General features: G+C 40.4%; 1 protein-coding gene across 1 annotated transcript in view; it reads left to right on the forward strand.

The window, feature by feature from the left end:
- Positions 1-12,582, forward strand: part of DNAH5 (dynein axonemal heavy chain 5) — a 308,983-nt gene that overhangs the window by 200,963 nt on the left and 95,438 nt on the right. The window contains exons 47-51 of the mRNA XM_077809166.1: positions 1,651-1,785; positions 2,663-2,785; positions 3,138-3,351; positions 5,256-5,479; positions 7,049-7,247. Of these exons, the coding sequence (XP_077665292.1) occupies positions 1,651-1,785; positions 2,663-2,785; positions 3,138-3,351; positions 5,256-5,479; positions 7,049-7,247 (895 nt within the window). The remainder of the gene's footprint in view (positions 1-1,650; positions 1,786-2,662; positions 2,786-3,137; positions 3,352-5,255; positions 5,480-7,048; positions 7,248-12,582) is intronic.

Here is a 12,582-nt window from a genome sequence, read left to right on the forward strand (position 1 = left end):
CTCGTGTGGAGAAAGTAAATAAGGAAGTGCTATTTACTCCTTCCCATAATACAAGAACTAGGGGTCACCAAATGAAATTAATAGGCAGCAGGTTTAAAACAAAAGGAAGTATTTCTTCACACAATACACAGTCAAGCTGTGGAACTCCTTGCCAGAGGATGTTGTGAACGCCAAGACTATAACAGGGTTTAAAAAAGAACTAGATAAATTCATGGAGAATAAGTCCATCAATGGCTATTAGCCAGGATGGGCAGCGATGGTGTCCCTAGCCTCTGTTTCCAGAAGTTGGGAATGGGTGACAAGGAATGGATCACTTGATGATTACCTGTTCTGTTCATTCCCTCTGGGGCACCTGGCATTGGCCACCGTTGGAAGACAGGATACTGAATTAGATGGACCTTTGGTCTGACCCAGTATGGCCGTTCTTATGTTCTTAAATAAAATGACCTCACCGCCCATTAAGTAGTGGGGGCCATTGCCTGGCTTGCAGGGAAAGGTGCGTGGGCCCTTTAGAGACTAGAGTACCAGAGTGATTTGCTGCGGTAGCTTGACCAGGTTAGTGTCCCATCCCCACACCAGGTGACTGGAAGAGAGGAAGAACTATTTAGGTCCACACTGGGGCACGAAAAACCCTCTTTTACCTGGACCAGGTGGAGCAGCACCCACCCTCTCATGCATGGAAGTAGTTAAATGCCAGGCTTTGTCATGATCCATGGTGGGCATTGCACCAGTCACTCCTTTCTCAGGGGGCTGGAAAAGATGTTTTCCCTCACTGCCAGATTGGCCAAGGCAAGATGGTTGTTTTTTTTCCACCTTCCTGACAGAGGGTTGCATGGTTTACTTGGGGCAAATATGGAACAGAAGTTAGGCTATGATTTGCAACTTATTGTGTAAGTATGGGGCTGATATGCTGTGCAGGTACTCTGCAGGGAAGGGATAACATGATCAGATAAAATGGATTAGTAAAGGATTTAAAGGAGGTATTCTTTAAAGGAGCAGAAACAGGGATTTGGGGCTCCTATGACTGATATGGCAGAGAGCCAACGAACCCTCCTTTATAGCATGCCTTAACCCTCATTTGAGGGAGGAGGGTCCAAGCAGTGGGTTGGCTAGGGACTAGGATGGGTAGCTCCCGCCCCCAGGTATGTGTAAATGATTATTAAACTACCTGTACTTACACCTTTTTATCTGATGGGTACTTCCAGACATTTAGGAATAAGATTGCAGCCTAATTAAACCACATCCAGTGTCTCTTGTCCTCCTTCCAGCACAGCAGGACAATGTGGAATTATAGTTGAAAATGTGAGGATCCCCTGTTGTATGGTGGAAACTAATGACCCTTTTGCATACAAGTATTATAGAATATCAGGGTTGGAAGGGACCTCAGGGGGTCATCTAGTCCAACCTCCTGCTCAAAGCAGGACCAATCCCCAATTTTTGCCCAACATACTGTTAGAGTTAATACACCTTGAATTGTTTAGTGCTAAAGCAGCCAACTGCTTCCAGCTTGCCAATTTTTTTCTCATTGAAAGTTACATTTTTATTTCTTTGTTTCATTCCTGACCAGGATAGATACAGAGGTTGATGAGACTTTGCTGGCACACTTGGCTTTTGCACCTCTGGGCTCATTTGAATTCTCTCCTTGTCTAGGCTGTGCTACTAATTGGTGAGCAAGGAACTGCTAAAACTGTCATTATCAAAGGATTCATGTCAAAGTATAATCCTGAAAATCACATGGCCAAGAGTCTGAACTTCTCATCTGCAACTACCCCATTAATGTTCCAGGTACAGTAATCACTCTACTTCTAATAAGATGACTGAGTTCATATCTTTATTTGTACACTGAGAATTTGCCAGAAAGATCACATTAAAAGAAGGCTTTCTCTAATTACAAAGATACAAACAAACAAAAGCACCAGTCTGCTCCAAGGGCTTCAGTCAAAATGGCCTTTCTACAGGGATGTAACTTGCTTCTCTCACAATATGCCTTTTGAAAATTGTCCATCAATTTCAGCAAATCCTCAGGAACCACATATCTTTCAGTCATTCCAGAGGTTATTTGGTTACTCTCATGTTTTTGACATGTTATACTTCCCTCATCAAATTCTCAATGTTTCTTGATGTCTGGAAATATGCCAGTTCACACTAACTGGCTGAAGTGGTCATTCATTTTTATTGGATTGTCATTAAAACCTTGTGTAAAAGACTAAAGACTTTACAAAATGTAGTCTACACTAATGGTTGTAAGTTGGGTTTATTTCATAATTGAGTTAAATCTTTCATGGAGGTGATATTTCACACAGTTATCTATGATCACAATAGTTCAAATTTAGTTTATTACACCACTCCATGAAAAAAAGGGGATAATTCTCCAAATGGGTTGCATGCACTACATTGGCAGTTATGGTTTTTAAAGGCAATTTGTGTCCAATTTGTATAGCAACCTATTACCTCACTTTGTAACCCAGTGTTCCATTTACCAATTCTACAAAGCTAGTGGCATTTCTTAGTGGAAATCTCCTCAAAACAGTCTGAAGAGTATCCATGTATGCCTTTGCTATTGAAGAGTTTATGCTACTAAGTGTGTGCATTTAAAAAGCATAAACTATTCTTTGATGGAGAGGAACTGTACAGCTTTAGGTAATAAAGGTTTTTCTTACAGCGTTCAATAGAGAGTTATGTGGACAAACGCATGGGAACGACATGTGGTCCTCCTGCAGGCAAGAAGATGACTGTCTTCATTGATGATGTGAATATGCCTGTAATCAATGAGTGGGGAGATCAGGTTAGTTAAGTATTGAAATTTGTCTTAATGCTGATCTGTTGTTTTTATGTCTCCTTATGACACAGGTGACATGGCTCCCCACTCTGTCAGGTTATTGAGGTATTTGAAATGCATGCGATTATTTTCCTCTGAGCTCCCTCCTCTAGATATTACCAGAGGAAAGGGCGATCCAATCCCACCTATTTCTGGTAATTTATAAATGTTGTTTTCTTCATGGCAGAAGAAAATGTAGTGTTTTTTAAGACAAAGAAAATCTGTCTCTTAGTTATGTTTATCGGGTGCTCATAAATAATTTTGCATGCCATTTTGCATCCAGGGAAATATTCTTCTAATCCTAATGGGCTCTTTCTAGGTCACCAATGAGATAGTTCGCCAGCTGATGGAACAGAATGGGTTCTATAACCTGGGGAAACCGGGGGAGTTTACCAACATCGTTGATATCCAGTTCTTGGCAGCCATGATCCACCCTGGTGGAGGTCGCAATGACATCCCACAGAGACTAAAGAGACATTTTTCCATATTCAACTGTACTCTGCCTTCCAATTCTTCCATTGACAAGATCTTTGGTAAAATGAAGACTCGCTTTGCAAAGTATTGATTGAGACAGTTAGAACTGGGGTGCCAAATTTTGTTTGCCCCTCCCCCCCATACTTTAAAGGGAAATCTTAAGATTGAAAATCTTAATTTTTTTTTGCATGTGGGGTGGGTGGCTTATCTGTATGTACCCATATTTTCCTAGAACAGTGGCTCTCAAATTTTCTGTGTGTGGTTAGTGACTAGGACTCAGTTAAATCCCAGACTACTTTGGGATTACCAAGGACTGGGGTACATGAACCACTGGCTTTTGGTGGTAGTGCTGGAGGAGTTGGTGGGGAGTGCTGGGGCTGGGAGGAGGTGGTTAGTACTCAGTGGGATTTTGACTGATTTTTTTTCTCAGCCCTTGATTTCCCCCTGTTGCCCACTCCTTGGTCATGCCCTGGAAGCTAAAAACAAACACAAAACCAAATCTCTGCCTTAGACTAAGATACAAAATTTACTCCTGCTGGAATTCTGCACCAAAAAATTAAAAATTCTGTGCACAATATTTTAAAATTCTGTAAATTTTATTTTGTCAAAATAACACTACATAATTATGCTGGTTTCAATTATTTTGGTAATTTATTTCAAAATACCTATCAGCAAGGATGTCTGTAACAATACAGACACACAGAAAAATTCCCCCAGGAGTAGAGAGTTAAAGAAACCCCTACAACAACCTAGTTCTTTCTTCTCTGCCTCTTCCCCCCCAGAGCCCAGCTGGGGAGCCAGACACTTACCACCCCCCAGAGACCAGCTGTGGGTCCCCCCAGCCCAGACACTCACACCCTCTAACCCCCAGACCCCAGCTGCAGTTCTCCACCCCAGCCCAGACACTCTCAGACCCTACCCTCCTATAGCCCAGGGATCCAGAGGGAGAAACAGCCTGATGCGGGGTCCCAGGCTTGCACAGAGTTTCCTGAGTGCCCCCTCCCTCCTTCAGGGAATGCTGGGAACTGCAGCTGCTGGGAACCCTCCAGTTTCTTCCCCCTCCTCACAGCCTTGCCTTCTATTTCTCAGCTGGGCTCTGCAAGATCCAGCGGCCCCTAGTGGTGGCCAACATCCCTTCAGCCAATTTCTATTGGCGGAGGGGGAAAGGAAATTCTGCATGCCCAACATTAATTTCCGCAAAATTCTGCATTGTGCAGTGATGCAGAATTCCCCCAGGAGTAAACTGTGGGTAACATCACCACAAAGTCAAAATGGTGTCCTTTTTCAAATGGACTTTCTGAGGTAAAATTTGACCCAAAACTAAGGCCTTGAACAAGTATCATTTTTTACAAAACCCAAGGGAGTAGAGAGGTTTCCATGATTTAACCCCCTAACATTTTCAGTGGAAACTATATTTTTCTTGTTGAAAAATCCAAATCGAGTCTCTGCTCAGGTTTGACTTGGAATGTTTCAACTCAACATGAAGTTCACCAATTGATTTATAAACTCAAGAAAATAGTCTTACAGTGGGACATCTAGATCCAAGATTCTGAGACTGGCACCAAAGTTGTCCCTGGAAAATCTGCACACTCAACAGTTACATATGAAAATATAGGATTTCTGTCCACATTTGGTGCAGGTGCTACATGTTTACATTGCTGCACACATCTGCAAAAATTTTGCAAAAATAACTTTGACCTTGACTTAAAATAATTGGTGTCTGGTCCTTAACCTATTGCTCCCAATGCAGCACAAGAGGTACATTTTATAGCTTAGTTAGGCTGCAGCATTTTGGTTTATTTCAGGGGACATGAGGTGAAGGTGCAAAGAGTACTGCTGTCTCACATGTACAGGTTGTCTGTGCCTGGAGTTATTCAGGAATAGCTGTTCCAGAATAGTTCCATGTGTAGACAAGCCTTATTTTAGTAACTGCCCTTTAAACCATCAATTTTGCTTTCCCCAGGTGTGATTGGAGTAGGGCATTATTGTAGTCAGCGGGGCTTCTCAGAAGAGGTGAGAAGATCAGTAGCCAAATTGGTGCCACTGACACGCAGGTTATGGCAAATGACCAAGATCAAAATGCTACCCACTCCAGCCAAGTTCCATTATGTCTTCAATCTACGAGATCTCTCAAGGATTTGGCAGGGGATGCTAAATACCGTATCGGAAGTAATCAGTGAACCTAATGTAAGTAACATACAGATTTCTTTCATGGAGTTAGCATATTAAGTAGCAATGGGATGAAGACTATAACTGATTCTCTTGGTGGTTCAGTATACAGTAGGAAGCCTCTGTCTCTACTTGTTATCACTTTTCTTATTAAATTGTAAGATCTTCAGTGGTTTTGTTCTGTGTTTGTACTCTGCCTAGGACAGTGGGGTCCTGTTCCATATCTGGGACTCCAAGGTGCTTCCTCAATACAAATAATAAATAATAAGCATCAGTGATGAAACAATACTGACTTAGCTAAATGGCTAAGATGCCAAAGGATTTTATGGACATTCAATGTAGCAAAAGAACAAAAACCAGTTTGTTCCACTGTCTGCATCAGTTTTATGGTCTGTTGTACTTACTGATAAATGTTAGCTTATTTCAATTTTTAAAATTCTGGAGAAAATCAAGCTTTTAAAAATATTCAATTTTATAAACACACATAGCAGCAAGCTATTCAGTGTCTTAATGACAAATAATTTTGTTCTTAAGGTATAGGATGCCTTGAGGTTTTCAAACCATGTGACTGGCTGAAAGCTGATTTTTGGCTTAGAGCTATAAGGGTATGTCTAGACTTCAGTCTGAGGTGTAATTGCAGCATGGATAGACATACCCATGCTAGCTTTACCTGTACTAGCACAGCTAAACATAGTAGTGGAGACACAGCAGCACAAGCATCTGCATGGGATAGCAATGCCTGCATATACCTGGGATCCCCAATATGCTTGTCCAGCCCCATCTGAAGGCTGTGCTACCCTTTTATTTCTAGCTGTGCTAGTGTGCATAGAACGAACACAGGTATGTCTACCCATGCTGCAATCGTGCCCAAGATTGCAACGCAGACATATCTTAAATGGAAGAGGGAATAACACTTCAGACTGTAACATGTCTTTCTGCTGTTTCATTACTGTACGATCCACATTCCTTGTGAAAAATAAGATACTTGATGTAAATATTTCCCTCTTAATTTTCTTTAATACTGAAATATAAAGTTGAGTCTTCAATGCAGTGGCTATCCCTCCGCAGATGAATCATTATCCAAGCATCTCTACTGATGGTACTGCGAGAAGTAGCATATAAAAGTGTGGCTCCATCTTATGAATGGACAGTTATGATTTGAGAGTGGGAAATATATCTGTTAGCAAACTGGGTAGTCAGCTATTGAATTTGCATGTAAAAATATGCTTGGCATTCATAAAGTCTGGTTTTGGCAATGCAGTAATTGGACACATAATTATGTAGTTTGGGAGGCTAGACTGAGGTTTCATCTAATACTTTGTCCTGAATGTGCAGTGTCTTTCTTTTTTTTTTTTTGTAAACTGGACATACATGTAAGCTGAGATGCAGCTGAATCAAAGTCTGACAAAGAATACTATTTCAGCTTCCCTAGTAAGGAGTAAAGCATTACTTTGTATTGTCTAGAGGTAATGCGATGCTGTACGGAGAAACAGTGACAAAACTCTAACCTTGCTGAGATATGGCTGTGAAGAGCACAAGTGCCTCTGTTACAAACTTAATCAATTGAGATGTTTGTTTTGTGAACAGGTGTTGATAAAGTTGTGGAAGCATGAATGTAAGTGTGTTATTGCTGATCGTTTCACAACCCCAGCAGATGTAGATTGGTTTGATACAGCTTTGGCAAAATTGGTTGAGGAGGAGTTCGGTGAAGAGAAAAAGGCTTTAGTGGATTCGGAAACTGATGCTTACTTTGTTGACTTCCTAAGGGATGCACCTGAAGCAACAGGTAACTACAGAAACTTGATGCAAGAAGAGATAATGATGTTCTGTGATAAATTACCAATGGATGTGGAGAGGGAAAGATACAGTAAATGCTTATGTAGAAAATACACAAGAATGCATATTATAAACACCCTTCAATGCCCAGCCAGCTCTTCTGGTTAGTTCACAGGGCCGTGGTCCCAACTCTTGTCTGTCCTTTTTGTGGTAGCTAATGTTGCCAGCTAGGGTAGGTCCTTGGGCTCATGGGAGCACAAGGACTGCATTTATACCCAGCTCCTGTGTAGGGATAGAAGTGGAGAGCAGATAATTTGTATAATGGCTGGGCACAATCTGGCACATGGGATCTTTTGCAACCATAATGCTATAATGGTGCAATCCAGAAGGATGTTCTGTAACATGAGTCCAGTATATAGTAAGCACAGATGATTGCAGTAGTTGAACTAAAACTGTATAAATAGTTATTACACTTACTAACCTGCCCCGGCCCCCAGCTAGTGCACAAAAAAGCCCAATTTTGACTAATCCATTAATGTCAGGTAAATGTAATTTTCCTGCAACCATTACTGATGTTTTCTTGTTACATTACTAGTGACTCCTATTAAATTGTCCTTTTTCACTTGTTGCATAGTCTCTTACATCTTTCAAATCAAAATAATGTTTTACATCTTATTTGCACAATAATTATTTTGGTATCTGTATTATTTATAAAATACCTTTTTTCTTTCACTTGCTTTTGTTCATTTTTTCTCTTGCAAAAAAAGTTATGCATAATGAAGCCGTATTTATTTAGTCCTATTTTATAAGGAAGCTAAATTGCTTTACAGTGCAATCGAAGTAGCTCAAAAATGGGCGAATGATACAATTTTGTGTTCTGTTTCACTGTGTTGTATGAATTGCTTTGGTTTTAGGGAAGGCCATTATTAAACTATTTTGAGGTCAGTCCCTCCTCGTAAATGATGAATACATGGAGGTACTAGAATAAACCATGAAATGCTCTGAACCAGTGCTGGAAAACAGAGAATCATAAATGATATGGCAGGTGAGAGCAATAAGTAAGAAATGTGCAGAGAAATGTATGAAAAGAGTAGAAAATATAGACCCTGATTTAGGAAAGTGCTCAAACATGTGGTTAAATATTTTGTTGAATTGGGAACACAAAACAGATGAAGAATGAGCAAGAAAGAAAAACAAAATATGTAGTAGAGTACAAGAGATAGATTTTGATTTGTACATTTAACCTATTAATTATGATAGTGCCTGATGGCCAACCAAGAATGGGGCCTCATTTCGCTAGGCATTTTGTGGTAGACAGTCCTTGCCCTGACACTTGTTTTTGCATTAGCATACATTGTATGCATGCTGAAAACTTGTACTTCTTTGAGTGCTGGTACCCGTGTGTATTACATTGTGGGTACGCATGCGCATGGAGTCAGAGAATTCTTGAAAGCCATGTCTGTTGGGTCATGCATGCGCTGTTGCTGTCCTCCAATTGAGGAGATAAAGGGTAGAGCGGGCCGACCGCCTCTCTAGTTCCTTCTTATCACTACATGGCCTGGGTTGGAACCTCCAATGTCTGGAGTTTCATCTTCCTTTAGTTTTGGATCTGTACATACATATGTATATATTTTATAAATTGGAGAAGGCACGAGTCATCCCCATTGCCCCCACCTGGCCCAGACGGTTCTTGTTCCTGAGTCTTCTACACATGTCTTGGTCAACGATCAGCATTCAGTCTTTTTCCAATCTCGTGACCCAGGGGAAAGACAGAATCAACATCCCAGCCCCCAAGCACTCCATCTCAGGGTGAGGTGTTTGGATGGGTGTCAACTCTCGAAAGTTCATGCTCTGAAGCTGTGCAAAGCATCCTTACTAACAGTAAAAAAGATTCCACTAGAAAATTTTACTTAGTCAAGTGGAAGTGTTTCCCTGTCTGGGCACAACAAAAACCCATGAGTTGTGGGTATTCCCCTTATTCTGGACAATCTTCTTTCTCTCAGAACAGCTGGGGTCCACCTGGCACCAATGAATGTGTACCACCCACCTTCTCATGGTTATTTAATTTTTGCTCATTTACTGACTACCAGATTCTGCAAAGGTCTAATCAGAGCCTTTCTGTCAGTAAGGAAATCTGCTCCTCAGTGGGACTTAAACCTTATTCTTTTTGTGCTCTCTTAACCTCCTTTTGGATCACTAGCCCCATGTTCCATTTCTCTTCTGTCCATGAAGGTTACATTCCTGATAGCCATCAACTCAGTCAGGAGGGTGAGCAAGCTTAGAGCATTGATGGTTGATCTGCCTGACACCATATGCCATAGAGACAAGGTGTCATTGTGTTTACATCCTAAGTTCACCCACAAAGTAGTTTCAGAGTTTCACTTGCACCAGTCACTTCACTTTTTTTCCGAAACCACACACATCGGAAGAAGAGAGGAGACTTCATTCCCTCAACATGTGATGAGCCTTAACCTTTTACCTGCGAAAGATAAAGCCAATCAGAAAAACTCCAAGGCTGTTTATTGCTGTATCAGAAAGAATTCAAGGTCAAGCTATATCCTCTCAGAGGATCTGTAAATTGATCTCAGGTTGTAGCTATCTCTGCTATCAGCTGTCTAATTGTCCTCCCCCTCATGGGGTGAGGGCTCATTCTACAAGAACACAAGTGATATCAATGGCATTGCTTCAAGAAGTACCTCTATTTGACATTTGCAGAGCAGTTACATGGAGTTCCATCCACACATTTTGTGAGACAATATGCTTTAGTACAGGACTCCTCCACTGATGCATCTTTTGGGATGGCAGTACTTCAAATGACTTTGCTGCCTGCATCCTGGCAGCCGCCTCCTTCTTCAGTACTGCTTGTCAGTCACCCAGAGTGGAATACACAGAGGGACCAGCAATCAAAGAAGAAAAGAAAGTTACTTACCATGTAGTAACTGGAGGTTCTTCAAGATACGTGGGGTGGATCTATCTGCATTCCACTACCTGCCCTCCTTCCCCTCTGCTTCAAATCATTCTTGGATTCATGGTAGAGAAGGAACTGGAGGAGAGGTTGGTCTGCTCCGCCCATAATCTCCTTGATCAGAGGCAAGAGGAGGGTGAGGGTGCATGTGTGGATCAACTGACACTGTTTTCAAGAGTTCTATAACTGCGTGCATGAAGTGCATGTTTACACACAGTGGAATTCAAATAGGAACCACACATCTCAAAGAACCTCCAGTTACTATAAGTAAAGTAACATTCTCTTTTGTGAAACAAAGTGCAAGTAAAGAGACAGGAGACTGTAGGACATGAGGCTATGAAGTGAACATTTAAAATTCTTCCTCTGCATATCTGTTAGAGTTAACTTCCTTTAACCAAGACACTTGTCTACAGTCTTTGACAAAATAGGAAGTTCTCATTTTTTAGTGGCTGATTGTACTCATTGTGCTTGACAGAGCCCTGAGAAACCCTCCTAATTACTTTTCTTTACAGCTCTCACTTATTCTCAGACTGAGGCTAATGTTCTGCTAGTCAAACGGGTCACTGAGTGACAAAAGACATGGCTTTATCCCTCAGACTAGGGCCTTAGAAGCAGTGGGGGCAGCCAACTATTTCCTGCTATATTGGAGAGTAAGAACAGGAACTGAGCTTGGATGTTACATGGATTTTTTTTAGGGCTGTCAATCACAGTTAATTCATACGATCAACTCAAAAAATGAATCGCGATTAAAAAAAATCATGATTAATCACAGCTTTAATTGTACTGTTTAACAGTAGAATACCAATTGAAATTTATTCAATATTTTTGGATGTTTTTCTACATTTTCAAATATATTGATTTCAATTACAACACAGAATACAAAGTGTACAGTGCTCAATTTATTTTATTTTTATTACAAATGTTTGCACTGTAAAAATGATAAAAGAAATAATATTTTTCAATTCACTTCATACAAGTACTGTAGTGCAATCTCTTTATCATGAAAGTGCAACTTACAAATGTAGATTTTTTTTGTTATATATCTGCACTCAAAAACAAAACAAAGTAAAACTTTAGAGCCTACAAGTCTACTCAATCCTACTTCTTGTTCAGCCAATCACGAAGAGAAACAAGTTTGTTTACATTTATGAGAGATAATGCTGCCTGCTTCTTATTTACAGTGTCACCTGAAAGTGAGAACAGGTGTTTGCATGGCACTTTTGTAGCTGGCATTTCAAGGTATTTATGTGTCAAATATGATAACATTTGTATGCCCCTTCATTCTTCGGCCACCATTCCAGAGGACACGCTTCCATGCTGATGATGCTCATTAAAAAAAATGCATTAATTAAATTTGTGACTGAACTCCTTGGGGGAGAATTGTATGTCTCCTGCTCTGTTTTACTTGCTTTCTGCCCTGTATTTCAAGTTATAGCAGTCTTGGATGATGACCCAGCACATGTTGTTCATTTTAAGAACACTTTCACTGCAGATTTGACAAAACGCAAAGAAGTTACCAATGTGAAATTTCTAAAGATACAGCACTCGACTCAAAGTTTAAGAATCGGAAGTGCCTTTCAAAATCTGAGAGGGACCAGGTGTGGAGCATGCTTTCAAAAATCTAAAAAGACCAACACCCTGATGCAGAAACTACAGCACCGAAAAAATCAACTTTTTGCTGGTGGCATCTGACTCAGATGATGCAAATGAACATATGTCGGTCTGTACTGCTTTGGATTGTTATCAAGCAGAACCCGTCATCAGCATGGACACGTGTCCTCTGGAATGATGATTGAAGCATGAAGGGACATATGAATCTTTAGCACATCTGGCATATAAATATCTTGTGACGCTGGCTACAAGAGTGCCATGTAAACTCCTGTTCTGACTTTTAGGTGACATTTTAAACAAGAAGCAGGCAGCATTATCTCCCACAAGAGATAATCTGAACAAGAAGTAGGGCTGATTGGACTTGTGGGCTCTAAAGTTTTACATTGTTTTGTTTTTGAATACAGTTATTTTTGTATATAAATCTACATTTGTAAATTCAACTTTCATGATAAAGAGATTGTACTATTATTTAGCAACGCGATTAATCATGCAATTATTTTTTTTAAAATAACTGTCTCAATTTCAAAAATCCTCTGCATGAAGTTTACATATTAATTGTTACCCATAAAGTGTCCGGTCACATGATTATATGTTTGTTTCAATCTCTTCATACTGTAACTTCAAAGTACATATCTCTGATAGCAGAGCAAGAGACAGAATAGATGGGGTATAAGCCACTAGAAAAGAACATAGCTGATCACTAATCTGAAAGTGGTTGGCAACCACTGCATGCCCTGTAGTATGTCAGATAACAGTTTGAAAACTTCAG

The sequence above is a fragment of the Eretmochelys imbricata genome, chromosome 2 (genome assembly GCF_965152235.1).
Source record: "Eretmochelys imbricata isolate rEreImb1 chromosome 2, rEreImb1.hap1, whole genome shotgun sequence".
NCBI lineage: Eukaryota > Metazoa > Chordata > Testudines > Cheloniidae > Eretmochelys > Eretmochelys imbricata.